Source organism: Pseudorca crassidens, chromosome 14, assembly GCF_039906515.1.
Source record: "Pseudorca crassidens isolate mPseCra1 chromosome 14, mPseCra1.hap1, whole genome shotgun sequence".
Lineage (NCBI taxonomy): Eukaryota > Metazoa > Chordata > Mammalia > Artiodactyla > Delphinidae > Pseudorca > Pseudorca crassidens.
Window position 1 is genome coordinate 31909347 of NC_090309.1, and position 27182 is coordinate 31936528.

At 40.2% G+C, this 27182-nt stretch overlaps 1 protein-coding gene and 1 pseudogene across 6 annotated transcripts in view; one reads left to right on the forward strand and one right to left on the reverse strand.

The window, feature by feature from the left end:
- Nucleotides 1-7204: 7204 nt before the first annotated feature.
- The window catches only part of C14H2orf42 (chromosome 14 C2orf42 homolog), a 42485-nt gene continuing 22507 nt past the window's right edge, over nucleotides 7205-27182 (forward strand). For 2 of the 6 annotated variants that reach the window (XM_067704797.1, XM_067704802.1), the window contains exons 1-3: nucleotides 7205-7277; nucleotides 24937-25214; nucleotides 26007-26841. In XM_067704797.1, the coding sequence (XP_067560898.1) occupies nucleotides 26019-26841 (823 nt within the window). In that variant the 5' untranslated portion in view covers nucleotides 7205-7277; nucleotides 24937-25214; nucleotides 26007-26018. Of the gene's footprint in view, nucleotides 7278-7312; nucleotides 7334-7545; nucleotides 7853-19903; nucleotides 20200-24936; nucleotides 25215-26006; nucleotides 26842-27182 lie in introns of those variants that run through there. The other 4 variants (XM_067704798.1, XM_067704799.1, XM_067704801.1 and 1 more) reach the window with 4 other exon arrangements.
- LOC137206131 (small ubiquitin-related modifier 1-like) lies at nucleotides 21332-22456 on the reverse strand (annotated as a pseudogene).

Sequence of the window (27182 nt, forward strand, 5' to 3'; positions counted from 1 at the left end):
GTCTGCCACTACCAGCCCCCTCCTCACTCCCTGTCCTTCCCCCATGGCACTCAGTTGGCCTCCCATCCAGTACCACACTTCCACTCAATGTGGAATGTATAAGTTTTCTTTGCATCCCTAGTTTCACTTAAGATAACTGTTTGTGGGAGTCAGTTGGTCATGTTTTCCTTGTCGCTCCCTGTGGTTTCCAGAAGTGGAAAGATCCAGAACCAGGCTGCTAACATTTCTACCAGAATCAGAAGACCAAAGGAATCTTTTAACAGATGTAAATCTGATCATGACACTCCCCTGCTTGAAAGTCTTTGTTTCAAATTGTATTTAGCAGTAATCTAACATCTTTAAGGTGGCCCGCAGAGCCTTCTACAAATGCAATCTGTGCTTACCCAACTTCACAGCAAGCCATTCTCCAGTCTCCCATAAGCCCTTCCACTCCACACTCATCTTTCAGTTTCCTGAATAAGTAAACACTTTGTATCAGTTAAGGTCCAGTCAAGGCGACAGAAGCCAACACTAAATTTTGAAAAGGGAAATTTTAATGTGAATAGTTGTTAAATAATAAAAAGTGGTTAACTACTAAAAGGGATCCAGAAATTGCAGGCGCAAAAAAAGCAGCTACTATTTATGGACAGAGGGGACAATGCAGAAACTAAGGGTTTAGGAGAGCACTGAGTTTCTCACCTCTTCAAAGTGGGCTTGATTATCATAGGAACGTGCCACCTGCTGAACAAACATGCCAGAGGGCGTGGGCCAGAGCTGGTCCTTAGAAGCTGCCTGCCATTGGCCAGAGGTGGGTGGGCTGGAGATAATCTTTAGAAATGGTCCACCATGTGGGGGAGCTATAGGGTTGCCAGAATTAGCAAGTGAAAGCACAATCGCAAGTATTGCAAGAAACATACTAAAAGTCATTTGTTGTTTAACTGGGTGTCCTGTATTTTATCTGTCAGTCCTCGAGAGTGGTGCAGCCAAAGCTGCCATGGAAGCAGCTGCAGGTAAGTAAAGTGTGGCCTGAGGGTGCAGCCGGGGCAGGTCCAGAGAACCACTGATGCGAGCGCCACTGGGTCTTCTGTACACTGATCCATTGGCTTGCACGCTGAAAAGAAAGAGAACCAGAACCCATAAGGAATGTGCCTTCCTGTCACCATCACCTTGCCATGTTCCCCCAGTGCCCTCTATTGACAAAGCCTAACATTGAGCCAACTGGCAAAGAAGAAATGTTTCACAAAGCAAGGCCAAGAAGAGTGGACTGGGGACCGAGACTCCCATTGCAGAGCCCTGCCATGTGAATGCCTTTTGTCTGCTCTTTGTCTTCAACTCTCCACTTAAATGTCCCTTCCTCTAAAATGCCTTCCTTTCTTTACCCACAATCTAAATCAGTAGCTCTCAAGCCATCTTATGTTTACTTTTCCTTTATAGCATTTGTCATCATTTTAAATTATGTATTTGTGCGATTATATCATTAAAACCTGTGTTGCCCACTAAAAGCTGGTGACTTTTCTTCAGTGCTGTATATACCCAGTAGGTAGTAAATCAATCAATTTATCTCAATCTTGTTTTAACCAAATGGATTTCTACCATGTGCTGATAGTACTACCAGCTAGAGTACTGGGTATGAGGTGATGAGAGCTAAAACTAAAGGACCAAACCAGGGCCAATTCTTTATGCCATGCCAAGTAATTTGAACTTTTTTTTAACTTAAAGGTCCTAGGGAGCCATTGATCTAATTTGTTTTTAGTCAAGATGTCTTCCAGGTTCCTGGCATGAGCAATTAGATGGATGGTTGGGACTAGTTACTGGGGTAGGAAAAGGAAGAAGCGCAGTTTGCGGGGGTGAGTAAGGATAGATGCTAGTTACAGGGCAGAAGATGAAAGCTAATGAGGTCTGCCTTTCAAAATGTGGTGCTTGGACATGTGTGACATTCAGGTAGAAATAGCCAGTAGGTAATGATATGGAATTTGGAAGGGAGGTCCAGGCTGAAATAGAGATGGGAGTCATCAGCATTTAGGTGGTAGTTCAACCCATGGAGTGGCAATCACCCAGAGAGACACTAGAGTGAGAAGAGGACTGAGGACAGAACTCTTAGGTCTATCAGTATTGAAGGGGACAAAGACAGAGAAGCTTGCAGAGGAGAATGATGAAGAGCTGCCAGACAGGTGGGAGAAATACTGCGGGTCCATGATGTTGCAGAAATCAAGGAGGAAAACATTCAAGTAGTGAAGAGTCAAATTTGGCAGAGGGGAAAAATACAAGTTGTGAAAAAAAGTCCACTAGATTTAGCAATGAGGAAGTAATTGGTGACTTTAAAAATGAGCATTTTGGGCTTCCCTGGTGGCGCAGTGGTTGAGAGTCCGCCTGCCAATGCAGCGGACACGGGTTCGTGTCCCGGTTTGGGAAGATCCCACATGCCGCGGAGCGGCTGGGCCCGTGAGCCATGGCCGCTGAGCCTGCGCGTCCGGAGCCTGTGCTCCGCAGCGGGAGAGGCCACAACAGTGAGACGCCTGCGTACCGCAAAAAAAAAAAAAAAAAATCATTTTCAGTGAAGAAGTAGGAGCAAAATGTGGACTGTAAAGGAGTGGGAGGTGGGGATAGTTAACTAGTGCAGCCTCTGCCTTCCCGATTAAGTGGGCTATAGACGGAAGGAGAGAGGAAAGAGGAGATGGGTTTTAAAAAGCAATAATTTTTTAAAATCTCAATACAATAAACTATGAATAAATCACAAAGATAAGTAAATGACCACCAAAAAAACAACCCCACTCTTCATTCGGAAATACACAACAAAAAACATTCACCTCCGTTTTACATAGAAAATCGGAACAACAGTTAAAGAATGCGTTTGTGTGCATGTGTGTACTGTTTTTCTAGGATACTCAATTGAATGATGGATTAAAGAATGTAAATTGCAAAAACTGTATGATATATATTGTCAAATTATATTGGTACTTTATAACGTTCAGCTCTTTATAATGGTACAGTTATAATGGTACAGCTCTTAAAAGCTGTACCATTTTACACTCCAACCAATAATGTCCGAAAGCACTCGTTTGCCCCCCTACTTTTACCAGTGCTGGTTGTTATTAAGCCTTTATTTTTGCCAATCTGATGCATGTAAAATGATCTCTTTTATTTCCCTAATTGTAAGTAAAGTTAGTGATTTGTTCCCATGATAGTTGGCTGTTTGTGTTTCTTTTCTGTGACCTGTCTGTATCCTTTGTCCATTTGACCTCCAAGGACTTTAAGACATTATAATAATCACATGTTGAATATGTGATAACTATATATCATATGTCTTTAGAAGTAAAAGATGCAGTAAAAATATGAGCAAGAAGTAACTATTGAATGATTAGGCAGAATTTTTAAAGAAACTAATAGATCCTGTAGAAATTAAAAACACAAAAGCTAAAATTAAAAATTCAATGGACTGGCAAAACCAAATTAGATACAGCTGAAGACATCTGTGAATTGGAACAGTACAACAGTGCAGAGACAAAGAGGTAGAAAATATGAAGAGAGCATGGAGAATAGAATGGGAAATCTAAAATATATTTAAACTGGAGTTCCATAAAGAGAGAAAACAATTTGGGATGGGAAGTATTCGAAGAGATAGGGCTGAGAATTTTCCCGAATTATTGAAGGGTAGGAATTCTCAGACAAGATCCACAATGAATCCCAAGGAAGATAAATAAAATGAAGTCCATGCTTACATATATAGTCAAATTGCAGATTATCAAAGACAGATTTTAAAAGCAGCAGAGAGGGGGAGAAAAAAGACTACTACAATGATATGACAATTAGATTGACATCAAATGTTTCAACAGCAAGACGATGGGCCAGAATTCAGAGGGGTATCTTCAATGTGCTGAAAGAAACAACCAACTTAAAGCAATCATACAAGAATGAGGATGAAATAGAAAAAGAAAAGCCAAGAGAATTTGCCAACAATAAATCCAATACTAAATGAACTTCTAAAGCGTATATTTCAGGGAGAAAAAAATCCCCAAACAAACGTCTGAGCTGCAAAAAGAAATGGTAAGCAAAGAAATTTATACATATGTAGTTTAATCTAAAGCAACAATAATAGTGCCTTCTTCTAAGGAAGAACTAAAATAAAATACTGGATAATAATAATATATATGACAGGAGGTGGTTAAAGTGTTCTAAGATCACTGTATTTTTTTTCAGGAGAATAGCAGAAAAATGTATTAGCTTTGGCCTTGAGTTAAAATGTAAAGGATCGTCACTAAAATAATAAAAATAGAGCATATAACTTCCCAAAAGAGGAGGTAACAAAAAAATCCAAAAGAAGGCAGAAGAAGAAAAGAAACAGAGAAAGCCAGACAAACCAATCTTAGATGGTAGAAATAATTCCAAATGGATTAACAAGCATAATACATGTACGAAGCTAATAAAAGAGATTGTCTAATTGGATTTTTAAAATCTAGATGCACTGCTTAGAAGCAACATCTAAAACAAAAGTATGCAGAAAGATATATACCAGGAAACCCTAAATGAAGCTGATGTAGCCAAATTAATAGCAAAGAAAATATATACACATCTGTTCTCAAGCACACATGGAATACTTAAGAAAATATTGGTTTTTAAAGGTCACAGGAGTTAGAAGGGTAAGGGAAGTTGAAGAATAATTATTGCCAATTGGCAAAAATCAAAGAACTGTGAATAATTGTTCTAATGTGCCAATACCACACAAATTCTTTTTATTGGAAATGCCTTTAAATACCAGAAGCTATTATTCATCTATTAACAAATAAATAAATAAAGCAGAGTTTCTATGAGATCAAAAAAAGTAGCCTATCATGTTTTCTGACCATAAAGAAGTTAGGTTAGAAATCAGTTATGAAAACGCATGTATAAATAACTTATGAGTCAAAGAAGACTCCATAGTGAAAATTTTAAATTATTTAAAATTTAAAGAAAATAAAAATATTGTCTATCAAAATTTGTGGAATGCAAATAAAATGGCCCTTTGAAAGTAATGTATACCCTTAAATGCTTATATTAGAAAAGAAAGGTTAGAAATTAATGGGCAGGGACTTCCCTGGTGGTCCAGTGGTTAAGAATCCGCCTTCCAATGCAGGGGATGTGGGTTTGATCCCTGGTTGGGGAACTAAGATCCCACATGCCACGGGGCAACTGAGCCCACGCACCACAAACTACAGAGCCTGCACACTCTGGAGCCTGTGTGCCACTAGAAAGCCTGCGTGCTGCAACTGAGACCCGACGCGGACAAAAGTAAACTTTAAAAAAATAGTCTATATATATTAAAAACAAAAAAAACAATGAGAGAATTAAGTAAAGTGACTGGGTAAAAAATATTAACATACTGAAAATTAACATACCATAATGAACCATAACTTGAGAATATTGTGCAATTCTGAGAATCCTATTTATGAGAAGAGGGCTCAGAAAGGACTTCGATGATGGCAATGTTTCTTCAAAGACCCTTCTTTGAAGGAGGAATGGAAGAACCCTGAGTGTCTGGCTTGGAAGAAAGAAACCTCTTTTAGAATGGGGTTGCTTGATAGCTTCCTTTCTGGCTGGAACAGATAATGTGTCTCAGCAGAAAACCCACAGATCTCTTAGGACACATTTGGGCAATTCCACTGAAAAAAATTTAAACACTCTTTACAACAGGGTCTCTCAATTGTGGCACTACTGACATTTTGGTCCAGATAATTCTTTGTTGTAAGGGCTGTCCTGTGCATTGCAGGATCTTCCATGGCATCTACTAGATGTGTAGCAGTGCTACCAGTTGAGAACAACTGCTTTAGATAATCACTTGGTACTTATACAATCATAAACACAACCAGGCATTGAAACCCCACAGTATTACTAGGTGATCATCTAGATGATACAGGATATACTGATGATCATTTAAAATCTTATAATTGAAATGGAAAGACAAAATTGGAAAAATTTTCTGGAAAAAAATGTGCCCGTCTCCCCCTACCTCCAGTTTAAGAAACAACATAGCAAACCTTAATCATGAAAGGGACCACTTCTCTTATTAACAGTTGAGAAGACTACGGTTCTACCAGCTAAAGAATGTCACTCACCTTCTGGCTCAACAAGGATTAAGTCATTAGCCACTGCAGTCACTGACCTTCAACACACCCTGAAAGGAGTTCAGGGTGGAGATCAGAAATGGGGCACTCCATGCTCTGGGAAAACTGGCAGAATAGGACTTCATATAGATATTTTCGGGGGATTTTATGAACCCAGTTTCTTGCATCTTCCCATACTTAGAAAAACACTGAAATCATTATCTGTGCCTTGTGACCAGCAGCAATCTTCTACCAAGCTGTGTGCTTGATTACACATACCCCTTCTCCAAAATCACAGATGTACTAACCTCTCCCCATACCTCTTCAGATCACTTCTTCAAAGCTATCTGAGAGGTTGTCTCCCTGACTATAGTCCTAAGTAAGTCCCTGAATAAAACTGAAACTCACAGCTCTCACATTTTTTTTATTTTAAATATTTTTATTATTTCCGTTGACAGTTCTCAGGCAACCGGCCCACAGTGCCACCACTAATAAGAATCAGGATGAAAGCTAAAGGTGCAGGAAATCTCATTCCAGAGTTTTCCAACACACACACACAGGCCTCACCCTTAACATATTTGTACTCAGGAGCACGAATTTATTTATTTGATTAGACTTATTTATTAGACTTATTCTGTGCGATTCCAAGGACCAAAACTAGGTCATACCAGAACCCAATTCCAACGCCTAATACGGGAAAACGTTCAAGTAATATGTCAGAGTATAATTAAGGGAGAAAAAGATAACTTGATGCAAACACACAAGTGATAGAAGCAGCAAATACTTTGGTGGACAAGATCCCCTTGACAAAACACTAAATCGCAGCCGGCATCTGCTAATAATGTAGAAAATCTAAGTTGATTTTTGCATCAATGACCAATGGAATTCTACTCAGAAATAGGACTCACTCAGGCCTGAAACAGTCATGACCAGCCCTAGAGTTGTCTGTGCCTTCCAGTACCAGCAGGGTTGGCCAGAAGCACTCTTTCCACAGCAAAGAACCTAAGTAGTACTACCGCCAGGTAGGGGCAGATTCCACCACGGGATTCCCCAATTGTCAGCCGCCTCCAGGAGGAGGAAACTACAACTCCCGTCAGACAACGCTAGCTGAGGTGGGCGGGCTCTCGCCGCGCGTGGGCGGCTCTGACCAATAACGACTGTCGTTACAGCGAACAGTTTGGCCGCGTTTGTAAAAGGCCGTGGCAGGCGAAGAGAGAGGAGGTGAGGGCGGTCATCAGCTGGGGGCCTGGGACGGCGGGGTGGGGGGCGCAGGGCAGGTAAGGGGGCTGTGTTGACAGAAGGCGGGGGCGGCAATGGGACAAGGGCGTAGAGCTGGGAATCCCGGCGGATAGCGTTTCCCAAGAGCAGGGTGCCAGGCAGGTGATGCTTCTGCTTGGGCCTACTTAGGACCGGAAGTGAGCGGTCGCGCGGGGAGGATGCCGGGAAGCAGGTCCCCGGGTGGGTGCGTCCGGGGGCTGGCCGCATCCCGGAAGCCAGGTGGGAGGTGCGGGTCCCGCAGGCCGGATGACAGGGGTCTTGTCTGCGTGGCCCTGGAGGCCTTTCTCCACTCTTCCGAGGCAGTGCGGGGCAATGGAAGCACCCTGGACCTGGAGTTGAGAGTCCTGGCTTCTAGTCCTGCCCCTTCCTCTCACTTGTGGTTTGACGGAATCCAGCAGATTCCAAACTCACGTTAGATTATCTAGAGGCCGGCTGAGGGACATTAATCAAATCACTACTTTCTCTGAGCCAGTTTCTTCATCTCTAAGATAAAATAATACCTACTTCACAGGATCGTGGTGAGCATACATGAGTAAATGCATGGGAAAAGCTTACTTGTACTCAGTAAACGTTAGCAAGTTTATGTTTTATTTATGGTGATCGTTCTCTTCACTTACTGTGCTTCACAAGCCTTAAACAGCATTCACCAAACTGTATATAGCTCTACAGCCGAATAGTACGGGGCTGAAAACCCAGCAGTACAGGGAGTGTTCGTGGGGTAGCTCTTCCAGCACCAGTCCGTTTACACCATCTGAGGAGGCTGTTGAGTAAACTTGCCAGGGAGAGGAGACGCTTTCCTAGGCAGGATTCAAAAATACAGGTTCTTTATGAAACTGCACTCCTTCTTGGGTGGGACCCAACCAAAACTCAGACCAGGACTCCAACCCCCCTGCACCTCACATTGGGAATTGAACCCACAATCCCTGACTTAGGAGGGGACTCGAACCCACTGTCTTTTAGTTGAAACTGCTCACCTGGTGTCAGGACTTACTGAAGCTCAGAGAATTCAGCGTGAGGCAAAGTGGCAGGTGAAGAGTGAGTTTATTAGCATAGGAGGCTTGTGAGAGATACGAGCTGGACAGCAGGGGAGCACAGCCCTGAGAACAAAGAGGGCTATATTTTTATAATCAAAGAAAAAGTGGGGAGAGGAGAACACCACCTTCTTCCTCAGTCTTGGGCAGACGTCAAGGCTTACATCATCGGTTCCTCCTTTGACCCTATCTGGTCTAACCCGGACTGCCTTGGCGCTATTTAAATCATATGTATATTAGCAAAAGGGTGGTAAATAATACTAAGATATGGTAATCCATCTCAAGTTTTTGTATAATGTCCCCTCTCACCTAGTTTCTTTCCCCTTTCATCTATATTCCTGTCTTGGCTACATGCAGAAATGCTACTCTTCAAGGATCATTAACTCCCTGACTTCATGTAACAAGATTCAGACCCCATATCTATTGTCTTGTGTTGTAACTACCAGGATTTGTGGCTTGAGTGTGTCTGGTGTTTGGATGCACCTGGTCTTCCTTCAAGATAGTGTGGACTGTTGCTAGGTTACTGGATTCTTTTCTTGAGTGGTCATTAGCTTACATCAGTCTCCCAAACTCCCTTAAAATTCCCTTTCTCTCTTTAATCCCCTAGTGGGATTTCTAAACTAACTAATCCTACTCTATCCCTGTCATTTACAAATTGTGTTACTTGTTTATGTATGCTTTCAATATAGAATCTGTAATAAGTGATACTAGTACAAGTTTAAAATTCAAATCGTATGGAACAGTGAAATGTATATCTCCTTCCCACTTTCTGTTTCTCAAGTCCCCAGTCCCTTCTTCTGAGGCAACATATTCTGTATGTGTGTATCTCCCCTGTCTTTTTTCTTTTTTAAACCAAGAGTATCACATTGTACACGAAGTATTATACCTTTTTTTACTCCACAGTATATCTTGATATTGGTTCCTTATCAATACATATAAATCTGATTCGTTTTAGGGGCTCTATAGTAGCATATTGTATGGTTACACCATGATTTATTTAGTTAGCTCTTAGGCTGCTTCTGTTCTTGTGCAGTTATGGACAGCCTTGCATGGAGTACCCCTGTACATATTTTGTGTTCATGTGAGACTAGAACTCATGAAATCTTAAAAGTGGAATTGCTAAGTCAAAGTGTGTTTTAAGTTTATTTACATCCTTTTAAAGACGATATTGCAGTTTACACGCCCACAATAGTGTACACTGCCTATTTCTCCACATCCTCATGTGATAACATTTATCTTTTGTGTCACTTTGCTGAAGTCTTGTTTTCATTTGCCTCTTGCTTATTGTAAGGTTGAATTTGGGACGTTTAAAATCATTTTTCGGGAATTCCCTGGGAGTCCAGTGGTTAGGACTCCGTTCTTCCATTGCTGGGGGGCCTGGGTTTGATCCCTGGTTGGGGAAATATCTCACAAGCCACATCGCCAAAAAAATCATTTTTTTTCTTTTTCATAAGCTGTCTTTTTATGCACTTTGCTCATTTTTTCTAGTGGGTTTGCTTTTTTCTTATTGTAAAAATTCTTATTTTAGGAAATTAACCCTTTGTTATTTGTGTTCCAAATATTTTCCCTTTATTTTTAATGACAGATTTATTGAAACATAAATCACATAACATAAAATTCACCCTTTTAAAATGTTACAATTCAGCGATTTTTAGTATATTCACAGAGTAGTGCAACCTTTCATTACCCCAGAAAGAAACATCACACTCAATGGCAGTCACTCCCAGTCCCGCCTTTCAACCCTAGCAACCACTCCTCTTTCTGTCTCTGTGCATTTGCTTATCCTAGATGTTTCATTTAAATGGAAGGTAAGGCTTTTTATGTCTGGCTTCTTTCACTTAGCCTAATATATCAAGGCTCATTCATCCATGCTGTAGCATGTGTCAGAACTTCATTCCCTTTTACGGCCAAATAATATTTCATTGTATGGATATATCATATTTTGTTTACCCATTCATCAGTTGTTGGACATTTGGATTGATTCTACTTTCTGACTTTTATGAATACTACTACAGTGAACACCAGTACAAATTTTTGTATGTTTTCAATTCCATTGGGCATATATAGATATAAATATAGATATAGATAGATATAGATAAAGATTCTCTTGGGAGTCATATGGTAACTCTGACATTTTGAAGAACGATCAGTTTTCCAAAGTGGCTGCACCATTTTGTAATACCATCAACAATGTATGAAGGTTCCAGTTTTTCTATACCCTTGTTATTGTCTATCTTTTCTTAGTCATCTTAGTGGCTGTGAAGTGGCATCTCACTGACATTTTGATTTGCATTTCCTTAGTGACGTGATATTGAATATCTTTTCGTGTGTTTATTGGCTATCTGTATATCTTCTTTGGAGACGTATCCATTCAGATCATTGGCCCATTTTTATTTTTTTGAATTTTATTTTATTTTTTTATACAGCAGGTTCTTGTTAGTTATCCATTTTATACATATTACTGTATACATGTAAATCCCAGTCGCCCAATTCATCACACCACCACCACCACCCCCGCCACTTTCCCCCCTTGGTGTCCATACGTTTGTTCTCTGCATCTGTGTCTCTATTTCTGTCCTGCAAACCGGTTCATCTGTACCATTTTTGTAGGTTCCACATATATGCATTAATATACGATATTTGCTTTTCTCTTTCTGACTTACTTCACTCTGTATGACAGTCTCTAGATCCATCCACGTCTCTACAAATGACCCAATTTCATTCCTTTCTATGGGTGAGTAATATTCCATTGTATATATGTACCACATCTTCTTTATCCATTCATCTGTCGTTGGGCATTTAGGTTGCTTCCATGACCTGGCTATTGTAAATAGTGCTGCAATGAACACTGGAGTGCATGTGTCTTTTTGAATTATGGTTTTCTCTGGGTATATGCCCAGTAGTGAGACTGCTGGGTCATATGGTAATTCTATTTTTAGTTTTTTAAGGAACCTCCATACTGTTCTCCATAGTGGCTGTATCAATTTACATTCCCACCAACAGTGCAAGAGGGTTCCCTTTTCTCCACACCCTCTCCAACATTTGTTGTTTGTAGATTTTCTGATGATGACCATTCTAACTGGTGTGAGGTGATACCTCATTGCAGTTTTGATTTACATTTCTCTAATAATTAGTGATGTTGAGCAACTTTTCATGTGCTTCTTGGCCATCTGTATGTCTTCTTTGGAGAAATGTCTATTTAGGTCTTCTGCCCATTTTTTGATTGGGTTGTTTGTTTTTTTAATATTGAGCTGCATGAGCTGTTTATATATTTTGGAGATTAATCCTTTGTTGATTCACTTGCAAATATTTTCTCCCATTCTGAGGGTTGTCTTTTCATCTTGTTTGTAGTCTCCTTTGCTTTGCAAAAGCTTTTAATTTTCATTAGGCCTCATTTGTTTATTTTTGTTTTTATTTCCATTACTCTAGGAGGTGGATGAAAAAAGATCTTGCTGTGATTTATGTCAAAGAGTGTTCTTCCTATGTTTTCCTCTTTTTTTTTTTTATAGTGTCCAGTTTTACATTTAGGTCTCTAATCTATTTTGAGTTTACTTTTGTGTATGGTGTTAGGGAGTGTTCTAATTTCATTCTTTAACATGTAGCTGTCCAGTTTTCCCAGCACCACTTATTGAAGAGGCTGTCTTTTCTCCATTGTATATCCTTGCCTCTTTTGTTATAGATTAGTTGACCGTAGGTGCGTGGTTTTATCTCTGGGCTTTTTATCCTGTTCCATTGATCGATATTTCTTTTTTTTGTGCCAGTACCATGTTGTCTTGTTTTAAAAAATTTATTCATTTGTTTATTTATTTTTGACTGTGTTGGATCTTCATTGCTGCGCACCAGCTTTCTCTAGTAGTGGCGAGCGGGGGCTACTCTTTCTCATTGCGGTGGCTTCTCGTTGTGGAGCACGGGCTCTAGAGCACAGGCTCAGTAGTTGTGGCTCACGGGCTTAGTTGCTCCGAGGCATCTGGGATCTTCCCGGACCAGGGCTCAAACCCGTGTCCCCTGCATTGGCAGGGGGATTCTTAACCACTGTGCCACCAGGGAAGTCCATATTGTCTTGATTAGTGTAGCTTTGTAGTATAGTCTAAAGTCAGGAAGTCTGATTCCTCCAGCTCCATTTTTTTCCCTCAAGACTGCTTTGACTATTCGGGGTCTTTTGTGTCTCCATATAAATTTTAAGATTTTTTTAAGACACAGACCTACTAGAGAATGGACTTGAGGATATGGGGGGAGGAACGGTAAGCTGGGACAAAGTGAGAGAATAGCATGGACATATATATATTACCAAACCTAAAATAAATAGCTAGTGGGAAGCAACCGCATAGCACAGGCAGATCAGCTCAGTGCTTTGTGATGACCTAGAGGGGTGGGATAGGGAGGGTGGGAGGGAGGGAGACGCAAGATGGAAGAGATATGAGGACATATATATATGTATAGCTGATTCACTTTGTTATAAAGCAGAAACTAACACACCACTGTAAAGCAATTATACTCCAATAAAGATGTTTAAAAAAAAGATATTTTGTTCTAGTTCTGTAAATAAAACACCATTGGTAATTTGATAGGGATTGCATTGAATCTGTTGATTGATTTGGGTAGTATAGTCATTTTCACAATATTGATTCTTCCAATCCAAGAACATGGTATATCTCTCCACCTGTTTGTATCATCTTTAATTTCTTTCATCAGTGTCTTATACTTTTCTGCATACAGGTCTTTTGTCTCCCTAGGTAGGTTTATTCCTAGGTATTTTATTCTTTTTGTTGCAATGGTAAATGGGAGTGTTTCCTTAATTTCTCTTTCAGATTTTTCATCATTAGTGTATAGGAATGCAAGAGATTTCTGTGCATTAATTTTGTATCCTGCAACTTCACCAAATTCATTGATTAGCTCTAGTAGTTTTCTGGTGGCATCTTTAGGATTCTCTATGTATAGTATCATGTCATCTGCAAACAGTGACAGTTTTACTTCTTCTTTTCCAATTTCTATTCCTTTTATTTCTTTTTCTTCTCTGATTGCTGTGGCTAGGACTTCCAAAACTGTGTTGAATAACAGTGGTAAGAGTGGACATCCTTGTCTTTTTCCTCATCTTAGAGGAAATGGTTTCAGTTTTTCACCATTGAGAATGATGTTTTCTGTGGTTTGTCATATCTGGCCTTTATAATGTTGAGGTAGGTTCCCTCTATGCCCACTTTCTGGAGAGATTTTATCAGAAATGGGTGTTGAATTTTGTCAAAAGCTTTTTCTGCATCTATTGAGATCATCATATGGTTTTTATTCTTCAATTTGTTAATATGGTGTATCACATTGATTGATTTGTGTATATTGAAGAATCCTTGAATCCCTGGGGTAAATCCCACTTGATCATGGTGTATGATCTTTTTAATGTGCTGTTGGATTCTCTTTGCTAGTATTTTGTTGAGGATTTTTACATCTATGTTCATCAGTGATATTGGTCTGTAATTTTCTTTTTTTGTAGTATCTTTGTCTGGTTTTGGTATCAGGGTGATGGTGGCCTCATAGAATGAGTCTGGGAGTGTGCCTTCCTCTGCAGTTTTTTGGAAGAGTTTGAGAAGGATGGGTGTTAGCTCTTCTCTAAATGTTTGTTAAAATTCACCTGCGAAGGCATCTTGTCCTGGACTTTTGTTTGTTGGAATATTTTTAATCACAGTTTTAATTTCATTACTTGTGATTGGTCTGTTCATATTTTCTATTTCTTCCTGGTTCAGTCTTGGAAGATTTTGCCTTTCTAAGAATTTGTCCATTTCTTCCAGGTTGTCCATTTTATTGGCATAGAGTTGCTTGTAGTAGTCTCTTAGGATGCTTTGTATTTCTGCAGTGTCTGTTGTAACTTTTCTTTTTTTCATTTCTAATTTTATTGATTTGAGCCCTCTCCCTCTTTTTCTTGATGAGTCTGGTTAATGGTTTATTAATTTTGTTTATCTTCTCAAAAAACCAACTTTTAGTTTTATTGATCCTTGCTATTGTTTTCTTTGTTTCTGTTTCATTTATTTCTGCTCTGATCATTATGATTTCTTTCCTTCCACTAACTTTGGGTTTTGTTTGTTCTTCTTTCTCTAGTTCCTTTAGCTGTAAGGTTAGATTGTTTATTTGAGATTTTTCTTGTTTCTTGAGGTAGGCTTGTATTGCTATAAACTTCACTCTTAGAACTGCTTTTGCTGCATCCCATAGGTTTTGGATCTTTGTGTTTTCGTTGTAATTTGTCTCTAGGTATTTTTTTATTTCCTCTTTGTTTTCTTCAGTGATCTCTTGGTTATTTAGAATGTACTGTTTAGACTACATGTATTTATGTTTTTTATGTTTTTCTCCCTGTAATTGATTTCTAATCTCATAGCGTTATGGTGAGAAAAGATGCTTGATATGATTTCAATTTTCTTAAATTTACTGAGGCTTGATTTGTGGCCCAAGATGTGATCTATCCTGGAGAATGTTCCGTGCACGCTTGAGAAGAAATTGTAATCTGCTGTTTTTGGATGGAATGTCCTATAGATATCAAATAAATCTATCTGGTCTATTGTGTCATTTAAAGATTGTGTTTCCTTATTAATTTTCTGTTTGGATGATCTGTCCATTTGTGTAAGTGAGCTGTTAAAGTTACCCACTATTATTATGTTACTGTCGATTTCCTCTTTTATAGCTGTTAGCTGTTGCCTTATGTATTGAGGTGCTCCTATGTTGGGTGCATATATATTTATAATTGTTATATCTTCTTCTTGGATTGATCCCTTGATCATTCATTATGTAGTGTCCTTCCTTGTCTTTTGTAACATTCTTTTTTGTTTTTTAAAGAAGATGTTGGGGGTAGGAGTTTATTAATTAATTAATTAATTTTTGCTGTGGGGTCTTCGTTTCTGTGCGAGGGCTTTCTCTAGTTGTGGCAAGCGGGGGTCACTCTTCATCGTGGTGCACAGGCCTCTCACTATTGCGGCCTCTCTTGTTGCGGAGCACAGGCTCCAGATGCACAGGCTGAGTAGTTGTGGCTCACGGGCCTAGTTGCTCCACGGCATGTGGGATCCTCCCAGACCAGGGCTCGAACCCATGTCCCCTGCATTAGCAGGCAGACTCTCAACCACTGTGCCACCAGGGAAGCCCATCTTGTAACATTCTTTATTTTAAAGTCTATTTTATCTGATATGAGTATTGCTACTCCAGCTTTTTTTTGATTTCCATTTGCATGGAATATCTTTTTCCATCTCCTCACTTTCAGTCTATATGTGTCCCTAGGTCTGAGGTGGGTCTCTTGTAGACAGCATATATATGGGTCTTGATTTTGTATCCATTCAGCGAGCCTGTGTCTTTTGGTTGGAGCATTTAATCCATTCACATTTAAGGTAATTATCGATATGTATGTTCCTATTACCATTTTCTTAATTGTTATGGGTTTGTTTTTGTAGGTCCTTTTCTTCTCTTGTGTTTCCCACTTAGAGAAGTTCCTTTAGCATTTGTTGTAGAGCTAGTTTGGTGGTGCTGAATTCTCTTAGCTTTTCCATCAAATCTGAATGAGATCTTTGCCAGGTAGAGTAATCTTGGTTGTAGGTTCTTCCCTTTCATCACTTTAAATGTATCATGCCACTCCCTTCTGGCTTGTAGAGTTTCTGCTGAGAGATAAGCTGTTAACATATGGGAGTTCCCTTGTATGTTATTTGTTGTTTTTCCCTTGTTGCTTTCAATCATTTTTCTTTGTCTTTAATTTTTGTCAATTTGATTACTCTGTGTCTCGGTGTGTTTCTCCTTGGATTTATCCTGCCTGGTACTCTCTGCACTTCCTGGACTTGGGTGGCTATTTCCTTTCCCATGTTAGGGAAGTTTTCGACTATAATCTCTTCAAATATTTTCTCGGGTCCTTTCTCTCTCTCTTCTCCTTCTGGGACCCCTATAATGCGAATGTTGTTGTGTTTAATGTTGTCCCAGAGATCTCTTAGGCTGTCTTCATTTCTTCTCGTTCTTTTTTCTTTATTCTGTTCCATGGCAGTGAATTCCACCATTCTGTCTTCCAGGTCACTTATCTGTTCTTCTGCCTCAGTTATTCTGCTATTGATTCCTTCTAGTGTATTTTTCATTTCAGTTATTGTATTTTTCATCTCTGTTCTTTAATTCTTCTGGTATCTGTTCTTTAATTCTTCTAGGTCTTTGTTAAACATTTCTTGCATCTTCTCGATCTTTGCGTCCATTCTTTTTCCGAGGTCCTGGATCATCTTCACTATCATTCTGAATTCTTTTTCTGGAAGATTGCCTATCTCCACTTCAATTAGTTGTTTTTCTGGGGTTTTATCTTGTTCCTTTATCTGGTACATAGCCCTCTGCCTTTTCATCTTGTCTATCTTTCTGTGAATGTGGGTTTTGTTCCACAGGCGGCAGGATTGTAGCTCTTCTTGCTTCTACTGTCTGCCCTATGTTGGATGGAGCTAAGAGGCTTGTGCAAGTTTCCTGATGGGAGGGACTGGTGGTGGTAGATCTGGGTGTTGCTCTGGTGGACAGAGCTCAGTAAAACTTTAATCTGCTTGTCTGCTAATAGGTGGGTCTGGGTTCCCTCCCAGTTGGTTGGTTTGGCCTGAGGTGACCCAACACTGGAGCCTACCCGGGCTCTTTGGTGGGGCTAATGGCGGACTCTGGGAGGGCTCATGCCAAGGAGTACTTCCCAGAACTTCTGCTGCCAGTGTCCTTGTCCTCACGGTGAGCCACAGCCACCTCCCGCCTCAGCAGGAGACCCTCCAACACTAGCAGGTAGGTCTGGTTCAGTCTCTTATGGGGTCACTGTTCCTTCCCCTGGGTCCTGAAGCTCACACTACTTTGTGTGTGCCCTCCAAGAGTGGAGTCTCTGTTTCCCCCAGTCCTGTCAAAGTCCTGCAATTGAATCCCATTAGCCTTCAAAGTCTGATCCTCTAGGAATTCTTCCTCCCATTGCCAGACCCCCTAGTTGGGACCCCTGACGTGGGGCTGAGAACCTTCACTCCAGTTGGTGGACTTCTGTGGTATAAGTGTTCTCTAGTTTGTAAGTCACCCCCCCAGCAGTTACAGGATTTGATTTTATTGTGATTGCGCCCCTCCTACCGTCTCACTGTGGCTTCTCCTTTGTCTTTGGATGTGGGGTATCTTTTATGGTGAGTTCCAGCGTCTTCCTTTCGATGATTGTTCAGCAGTTAGTTGTGAATCTGGTGCTCTCGTGAGGGGGAGTCTCATTGGCCCATTTTTAAATTGGGTTGTTTGTCTTTTTATTGTTAACTTATAAGTCCCTTATCATATATATGACTTGCAAATATTTTCTCCCATTCTGTAGGTTATCTTTTCAGTTTCTTTTCTTTTTTTTTAATTTTATTTATTTTTTGGTTGCATTAGGTCTTCATTACTGTGTGCGGGCTTTCTCTAGTTGTGGCGAGCGGGGGCTACTCTTCGTTGCAATGCACAGGATTCTCATTGCGGAGGCTTCTCTTGTTTCGGAGCATAGGCTCTAGGCACACAGGCTCCAGTAGTTGCAGCACGCGGGCTCAGTAGTTGTGGCATGTGGGCCCTAGAGTGTGCGGGCTTCAGTAGTTGTGGTGCTTGTGCTCAGTAGTTGCGGCTTACGGGATTAGTTGCTCCACGGCATGTGGGATCTTCCCAGACCAGGGATCAAACCCATGTCCCCTGCATTGGCAGGCAGATTCTTAACCACGGTGCCACCAGGGAAGTCCCTATCTTTTCACTTTCTTGATGTGTACTTTGAAACACAAATGTTTTTAATTTTGACGAAGACCAATTTTTCTATTTTTTTTCTTTTGCGACTTATGCTTTTGGTGTTATATCTAAGAAACCATTGCCTAATCCAAGGTCTCGAGGTTTATTTGTTTATTTATTTATTTAAAAAAATTTTTTTTTAATTTGTTTATACATTTTGGCTGCGCTGGGTGTCAGGTGCGGCATGCGGGATCCTTTAGTTGCGGCACTGTTTTTAGTTGTGGCATGTGAACTCCCAGTTGTGGCATGCGTGCAGGATCTAGTTCCCCAACCAGGGATTGAACTCGGGCCCCCCACATGGGGAGCGTGGAGTCCTCCCCACTGGATTACCAAGGAAGTCCCAGTCACGAAGATTTATGCCTGTGTTTCTCCCTAAGAGTTTTAGCTCTTACATTGATGTCTATGATCCACTTTGTTAATTTTTATATACAGTGTGAGGCAGGGGTCCAACTTCATTTTTTTGCAGGTGGCTATTCAGTTGTTCCAGCACCATTTGTTGACAGGACTGTTATTTTCCCATTAAATGATCTTGGTGTCCTTGTTGAACATCAATTGACCATAAATGTGAGGGTTCACTTTTGAACTCTCAGTTCTCTTTCACTGATTTGTATATCTGTATGTCTAAGTCACATTGTCTTTTTTTCCTCCAGCTTTTTTGAGATGTAATTGACATATAACATTGTGTAAAGTTTAAAGTGTGATATGCTTATATTGCAAAATGATTACCACCATAGCATTAACTAACGCTTCCATCACATCACATAATTACCATTTCTTGTTTGTGGTAAGAACATGTAAGATCTACTCTTAGCAACTTTCAAGTATAAATGCAGTATTGCTAACTATAATAACTATGCTGTATATTAGATCCCCAGAACTTATTCATCTTATAACTAGAAGAGTTTGTACCCTTTCACTAACATCTCCCCATTTCTCCAATCCCCTAGTCCCCTGGCAACTACCATTCTATTCTGCTTCTATGAGTTTGGCTTTTTTAGGTCCTACATATAAGTGATGTAATACAGTATTTGTCCTTCTCTGTCCACATTGTCTTAATTTGCTTTGTAGTAAATTTTGAAATCAGGAAGTGTAACTCCTTCTACTTTGTTCTTTCTCAAGATTGTTCTGGCTCTTCCAGGTCCCTTGCATTTCCCTATGAATTTTAGAATCATCTTGTCAATTTCTGCAAAAAAAGGTATCTGGGCTTTTGATAGGGATACATTACATTGTATCTGTAGATCAATTTGAGGAATAGTGCCTCTTAACAATATCAAGTCTTCTGGTTCATGAACATGAAAAGATGTTTTTCCATTTTTTAGGTCTTTAATTTCTTTCAATTATGGTTTGTAGTTTTCATCATACAAGTGTTGCACTGCTTTTGTTGCTTAGTTTCTTTTCATCTTCGGACTTAGTTTAAGGTACCTTTTTCCATGCAGAAAAATTTCATTTTTATGTAATCAAATATAATGAGTCATAATTTTTAAATGGGCCAAATATTTGAATAGTTATTTCCCCAAAGAGATAGACATATGGCTAAGTAAGCACGTGAAATTTTGCCAACATCATTATTCATTAGGGAAATGCAATAAAAACCAAGTGAGATACCACTTCACACCCACTATAGGCAAATGGCTATAACCAAGGAGACAGTAACACGTGTTGGCCAGGAAATGGAGAAAGGAACCCTCATGTGTTGGTGGTGTAAATGTATAATGGCACAATCACTTTGGAAAACAGTTTGGCGGTTTCTTAAAATCTTGTACGTAAACTTACCCTACCACCCAGTAATTCTAATTCTAGGTATCTACCCAAGAGAAATGAAGACATTTGTCTACACAAAGACTTGCATGTTAGTGTTCTCAACAGTGTTCGTGATAGCCCTGAAGTGGAAACAATCCAAGTATCTATAAGGTGGTAAATGGATAAACAAAGTGATATAACCATACAGTGGAATACTGTTCAGCAATATAAAGGAATGCAGTACTGATATATGCTACAATGTGGTCGCACCTTGAAAACATCATGTTGAATGAAAGAAGGCAGACATAAAAGGCCACATATCGTATGATTCCATCTATATGAAGTGTCCAGAAAAGGTAAATCTATAGCAACAGAAAGTAGATTAGTGATTGCCTAAGGGTGGGCATGGTGATTGACTCCAGAAGGCAAGAGGGATCTTTCTGGGGTGATGGAAGTGTTCTAAAACTTAATTGTGGGGATGGATACCTAACTCTATAAATTTTATAAATATTATTGAATTATACACTTAAAATGGGTGAATTTTATTGTATGTAAAATATACCTCAAAAAAGAAGTTTAAAATAAAACCACTGAAATAAATAGGAAAAAATTAATCATTTCTGGATTTAATATTTTCTGGATTCTGGGTTTTGTGTCATTTAGGCCATCCTCAATCTGATATCCTTAAAAAATATTTTAAGAAAAAAATTCTCTCCTTTTTTTTGTTCTACTGCTTTAGCAGTTCCATCTTTTGTAGTTGAATGTTTTATCTGCCTGGAATGTATTTGAGTATAGAAAGTGAGATAGGATGAAGAAGATATATTTAATGATGATACTATTTTTAGAAGTAGAACTTTTTTCTCCCAATAAAATCTTATTCTGTACCCAATAAATTAAGAAAACTAAAAACAATGTTCAGAATCTTTTCTACTGAAATATTTGCATCTATGTACTGAGGTCAATGTTTAGGATGTTCATTGCAGCATTGTCTAGAACTAAAAACCCACTGGTAGAGCTGGTTCAACTACGGTCTATTTACACTACAGATTACTGTTCAGCAGCTAAAGATGGTGTTAAAGCCATTTGTGCTGACATGGGAAGAAATCTATGGAAAAATGTTAAGAAGGCAAACTTCAGAACAATGAGTATAATATAATTCAATTTTTATAAAAACAAAAACCCACATCCATACATATATGTATTTATTTATTTATAAAGAAAATAATCTGATGGATATATGGCAGCCTGTATTACTGCCAAATAACTGTATTTACTCTTGAAAAGTGAGGATTTTGGGGGGCATGTAGGGATAGTGGTAGTGATAATAGTGGGGCATAAAAGGGTCTTTAGCTTTTTAGTTTGCTTTTGCACCGTTATTTTGTAAGATGACTTATCTTTTAACATTTTTTTCAATTTGCATTTTTGAAAAGATCATAGATTTACATGATTTTTTTTGTTGTTGTTTTTTTTACAAATACTTTATTTATTTTAATGAAGCTGGTACAATGTCCATTTAAAACCCATATCCCAGGCCAAAAAGTATAAATAAAGTCAAAAAGAGCAGCACTCTGCTGTATACACTTCTGCATGAATAACTTTAACTCCTAATGAAAATTAGAACTTTTCTGGGATCTTCTGACAAGATTTTTCTTTCATCTTAAAATGCTTTCTCTTCAGTGAAGCCATCTTTGGAGTTAGTCATTATTTTCACCACCTTGACTCCAACCTGCTATTCCTCTTCTTTTGGTCCAGACCCTCAGATTTTAAAAGTAGCTTCAAGTTAAGGAAAGGTCATTTTTCCACAGTTGAGTTCTCTGAAAAACTTCCATCTCCCACGGAAAGTCACAGTCCAGGAGTGAAGCGATCACATGCTAGAACTTCAGGGCCAATTGGAAAGTCATTATGAGCACTCGCATTAGTCAATCTTATTTATCACAAGCCTGTAAATGCACAGTTCTGGAAAAGGCGGGCTCTCTGTGCACACATGTAATTTTTAAAAAGGAGAGGGCGTTATGAACTGGGCTGAGGTTTGATCACCAAAAATCAGCACAATGAAAACAAACAATAACGAATAATGGGCACTAGAATTCAAATTATCAGATGTTCTAAAGAGATGGGGTGCCAGTTTTCAATTCTGTTTTGAACACCACATTACAAACGAACTATTTTTAAAAATAAAAAGGATTAAGGGAAAAGAAAAAAATAAAAATATCTAAATCGTTGAACGACCCCCTGCTTGTTCCTGATAAACTTCAATCACATCTTCTTCCTCCATTCCCAGTTCTTTTGGAGTGTTATTATCAGCAATTCAAAGAGAAACCTGAGTGAATTCATGGGAACTCCCTGTCTTTGACAGTATGATTCTTTGAGTTTCTTGAGATGTGTTGTCATTTTCACTTTGAAGTGAATCTCACAGCTATCCTGTCTGATGACTTTGAGTTTAATATATTCTCCTTCCTTCTTATCCCCCAAGTCCTCAGTTGAAGGTTTTGCCTCCTGGTCAGACATGGTGACTGTGGTTTCCCCTGGGGTCTCCGCACAGCAGCGGCCTCGGGTAGGCAGAACCTCGCTCTGTGGTCTACAAATCCGTCTCCCTTCCCCACAGCACAACACAGCGGCTCTACATGATTTATTTACAAAATAAACTATAACTGGCAAATAATTCCTCCCTTAATGAGCAAAGTTGTTCTGTTTTTACACTTTAATGATAATATGACATCATCATCATCAGTGTAATTTTAAAATCGAATTATATGGACTTCCCTCGTAGTCCAGTGGTAAAGAATCTGCCTTACAATGCAGGGGACGTGGCTTCAATCCCTGGTCGGTGAACTAAGATCCCACATGCCACAGGGCAACTAAGCCCACGCGCCACAACTACTGAACTCGTGTGCCTCAACTAGAGAGCCTGCTGTGCCGCAAACTACAGAGCCCGTGCACTCTGGAGCCCGCGCCACAACTTGAAAAGAGAAAACGCCATAACGAGAGAGAAGCCCGTGTGCCGCAACGAAAGATCCCACATGCCACAACGAAGATCCCATGTGCCACGACAAAGACCCGACTCGGCCAAAATAAAATAAATATTAAAAATAAAAAGGGTTTTAAAAAATTGATTTATATATAAAACAATATGAAGCTCAGAAGTTAAAAGACTTGGTCACAGAGATAATTGACTTTGGAACAGCATTTTCTTCTAAGAACTCATGTTTGGCTGAGTGACAGTACCTATCAAAGAAGTTTATTGACCTAAGAAGGAAATGCTGTGTAAACAGGCTAATGTCTCTAGGTCAGTGGTTTTTAACAGGTGATTTTGCCCCCAGGAGGACATTTAGCAATATTTGGAGACATTTTTGTTTTTTTACAACTTGGGGAAAGTGTGTTGACTGCTACTGGCATCTGGTGGTGGAGACCCGGGATGCTACTAAACATCCTGTGATGCATAGGATAGCCCCCTGCAACAAAGAGTTACCCAGCCCTACATGTCTGTAGTGCCACGGTGCAGAACCCTGCTGTAAATCGTATTTCACAAAGCTTTATTCACTCAGCAGATATTACAGTTGGGGGATTAGTTCATAGCCAATGAGAAGGTGGGCCTTCTTAGGCTTTTTTTATTTGTGCTTTCCAGTTTGTTAATCAGTGGACTATAGAAGACGTGAAGGGAGAGTCTTTTATCAAGACCATTCTTGGGACTTCCCTGGTGGCGCAGTGGTTAAGAATCTGCCTGCCAATGCAGGGGACAAGGGTTTTGTTGTGGTTTTTTTTGCGGTACGCGGCCTCAGTGTTTTGGCCTCTCCCGTTGCGGAGCACAGGCTCCGGACGCGCAGGCTCAGCGGCCATGGCTCACGGGCCCAGCCGCTCCGCGGCACGTGGGATCCTCACGGACCGGGGCACGAACCCATGTCCCCAGCAAGAGAAGCCACCACGATGAGAAACCTGCACGCCGCAACGGAGAGTAGCGCCCGCTCACCGCAACCAGAGAAAGCCCGTGCGCAGCAACGAAGACCCAACGCAGCCATAGGTAAATGAATAAATGAATGAATGAATGAATGAATGGAATCCGCCTGCCAATGCAAGTTCGAGCCCGGGTCCGGGAAGATCCCACATGCCGCGGAGCAACTAAGCCCGTGCACCACCGCTGCTGAGCCCGCGTGCTGCAACTACTGAAGCCCACACGCCTAGAGCCCATGCTCCGCAACGAGAGAAGCCACCGCCATGCGAAGCCCGCGCATCACAACGATGAGTAGCCCCCACTCTCCGCAACTAGAGAAAGCTCGCGTGCAGCAACGAAGACCCAACGCAGCGGAAAAAAAAAAAAAAGACCATTCTTTGGGGTCAGGGAGGAAAAGCAAAGCTTTTCCCTACTTCAAAATCACAAAGCAGATTTACCTTTCTAAAAAGCATTAAAACTATTAAACTTTAGTTAATAATATGCATGTCGATCTGATACCTGTAACTTACTTTGAAAGGCATTAAAATATGAAAGGGATTGATAGATGGAGAAAGGGTTGGATAGGTATGTAATAAAGCAAATATAGTAAAATGTTAATTGTAGAATCTAGTGGGTGGGTATATGAAGGTTGTATAATTCAATTTTTTTATATGTTTGAAAATTTTCGTAATATTGGGGGAAATCAAAAACAGATTCGCACTCTTTTTAGCAGACACTGGGTTAGTAGGAACCACATTGCTGATTTTGCTGGGTGGCCTCAGGCAAGTTACTTAACTTTTTGATTTTCATCTGAAGAGCAATTGTTTGGCTCAAATAAGATACTAATATGGCGAGATTCAAATGAAATAATGAATGTGAAATCACTTTGAAAAGCATAAAGTACTCTAAAAATGCAGTGCATTACTATTAGGAAGGATGAGTGTTCAACCAATTATATACCATGGCTCTAGGTGTTCTTGACAACTCCCTGTGTAATGACATTAACACTGTTTTACCTTCTTGCGATTCAAAGTATAAAGCAACTATAACAATTTCTATCAAATATTTCTCAAGTATTCTTGAAAGACTTAGATTCCTTTTCTGGGAGGAAAGAATCATCCTGTCTTTGTATAACTTTAATATTTTTTTCCTGTTTTACTTATAGACTGCCAAGGTCTCCACTTAGGGCAGTGAGAATCTTTGACTGTGGAACATTGGACATGAGCTTTGCCATTGGCTGGTTGAGAAGGAGAAGGCAGAATGTCTGCACTGTTACAACACAGAGCTCAAACTTCAGAAGACTTTGAGTTAAGCAGTGTCATTTACCATGCACATGATTATGTCTTCGTCTGTCCTATATGATCATCACAAACTAATGAAACACCTTTTAGGTCTTATGAATTCAGCTCACACTTTTTCCGGATGCTCGGGCAACTGATAGAGGTAGGATTGGGCCGGGTTTTGTGGGGAATGGTGGAAGGGAAAGAACTCATCTTTCCCATTCTCCAGTCTTTGCTCAAGTCAAACATCTGTGCATGTAAAGATTAGGTTAACTAGGGAATTCCCTGGTGGTCCAGTGGTTAGGACTCTGCGCTTTCACCGCTGAGGATCCCCGCAAGACACGTGGCGTGGCCAAAAAAAAAAAAAAAAAGATGTAGGTTAACTAATCTAGGTTGTTGTATAGAACAGGACTGAATCTAGAAAAATGCTTCAGTTATTACATTAGGACTTAAGAAATAGAGAGAGAGGGCTTCCCTGGTGGTCCAGTGGTTAAGACTCCGTGCTTCCACTGCAGGGGCAGCGCAAGTTCGATCCCTGGTCAGGAAAGTTCCACATGCCATGAGATGTGGCCCCCCCCCAAAAAATTATACATATATATATATATATATATATATGTAGAGAGAGAGAGAGAGTGATGTGAAATGTGAAAGGCAAAGTTTCCTCCACTTTTTTTTTTTTAAACAACTTTATTGGAGTATAATTGCTTTACAATGGTGTGTTAGTTTCTGCTTTTATAACAGAGTGTATCAGCTATACATATACATATATCCCCGTATCTCCTCCCATTTTTATTTTGCTTGAGGGTTTAAGTGGATGTTCTCTTTGAGGGTACAATTTGAGAATAGTGGATAGCTTCTTACATTTTACTTTGTATACTAAATATCATAAGTGATTTTAACTTCATGTGTGTGTGTGCATGTATACTCATGCTGATGGGCTTATTGCCTTTTCTAGGACCTGTGAAAAATGGAACCAAACTCTCTAAGGACAAAGGTCCCAGCTTTCTTATCTGACTTGGGGAAGGCCACATTGAGGGGAATCAGGAAGTGTCCCCGCTGTGGCACATACAATGGAACCCGGGGACTGAGCTGTAAGAACAAGACATGTGGAACCATATTCCGGTATGGCGCACGGAAGCAGCCTAGTGTTGAAGCTGTCAAAATCATAACAGGCTCTGATCTGCAAGTCTACTCGGTGCGGCAAAGAGACCGGGGCCCTGATTACCGATGCTTTGTGGAGCTAGGTGTTTCAGAGACGACCATCCAGACAGTGGATGGGACGCTGATCACTCAGCTGAGCTCTGGACGGTGTTACGTCCCCGCATGCTTGAAAGCTGCCACCCAGGGTGTTGTGGAAAACCAGTGCCAGCACATCAAGCTGGCTGTGAACTGCCAGGCAGAGGCCACCCCTCTGACGCTGAAGAGCTCGGTCCTGAATGCAGTGCAGGCCTCCCCAGAAACCAAGCAAACCATCTGGCAGTTGGCCACGGAACCCACAGGTCCCCTTGTACAGAGGATTACTAAAAACATTTTGGTGGTGAAATGCAAGGCAAGCCAGAAGCATAGTTTGGGGTATTTGCATACATCGTTTGTGCAGAAAATCAGTGCCAAAAGCTTGCCTGAGCGCCGTTTCTTCTGCTCCTGCCAGACTCTGAAATCACAGAAGTCGAATGCCTCCAAGGATGAGGCGGTCCAGAGATGCATTCATTTCTTTGCTTGCATCTGTGCCTTTGCCAGTGACGAGACATTGGCTCAGGAATTCTCAGACTTCCTAAATTTTGATTCCAGCGGTAGGTGGTGTCGTTGACACAGTTACTCTGTTTTTCTAAAATGGCAATGAAAGTGTCCCACTGGTGGCATTTGGAGATTGTCCTAGCAACCTTCAGAAGCAGTTGCTAGATAAATCAAATGAAAAGCATTCCTTCTTTTAATCCCAGTGAGCATACTTGCATAAAGTTTGGTTGGTTGGTTAGTTGAAATTAATGATCAAGAGACTACTTGTGCATTTTCATTGAAACAATGAATCTAGCAAAGTTAGCTTTGCTTTGATTTTTTTACTCCACAGATGCCCCATGTTAGTAAAAACAAAGAAAAAACAAACAAAATCCCTTTTATTTTGTCTTGCTTGCTT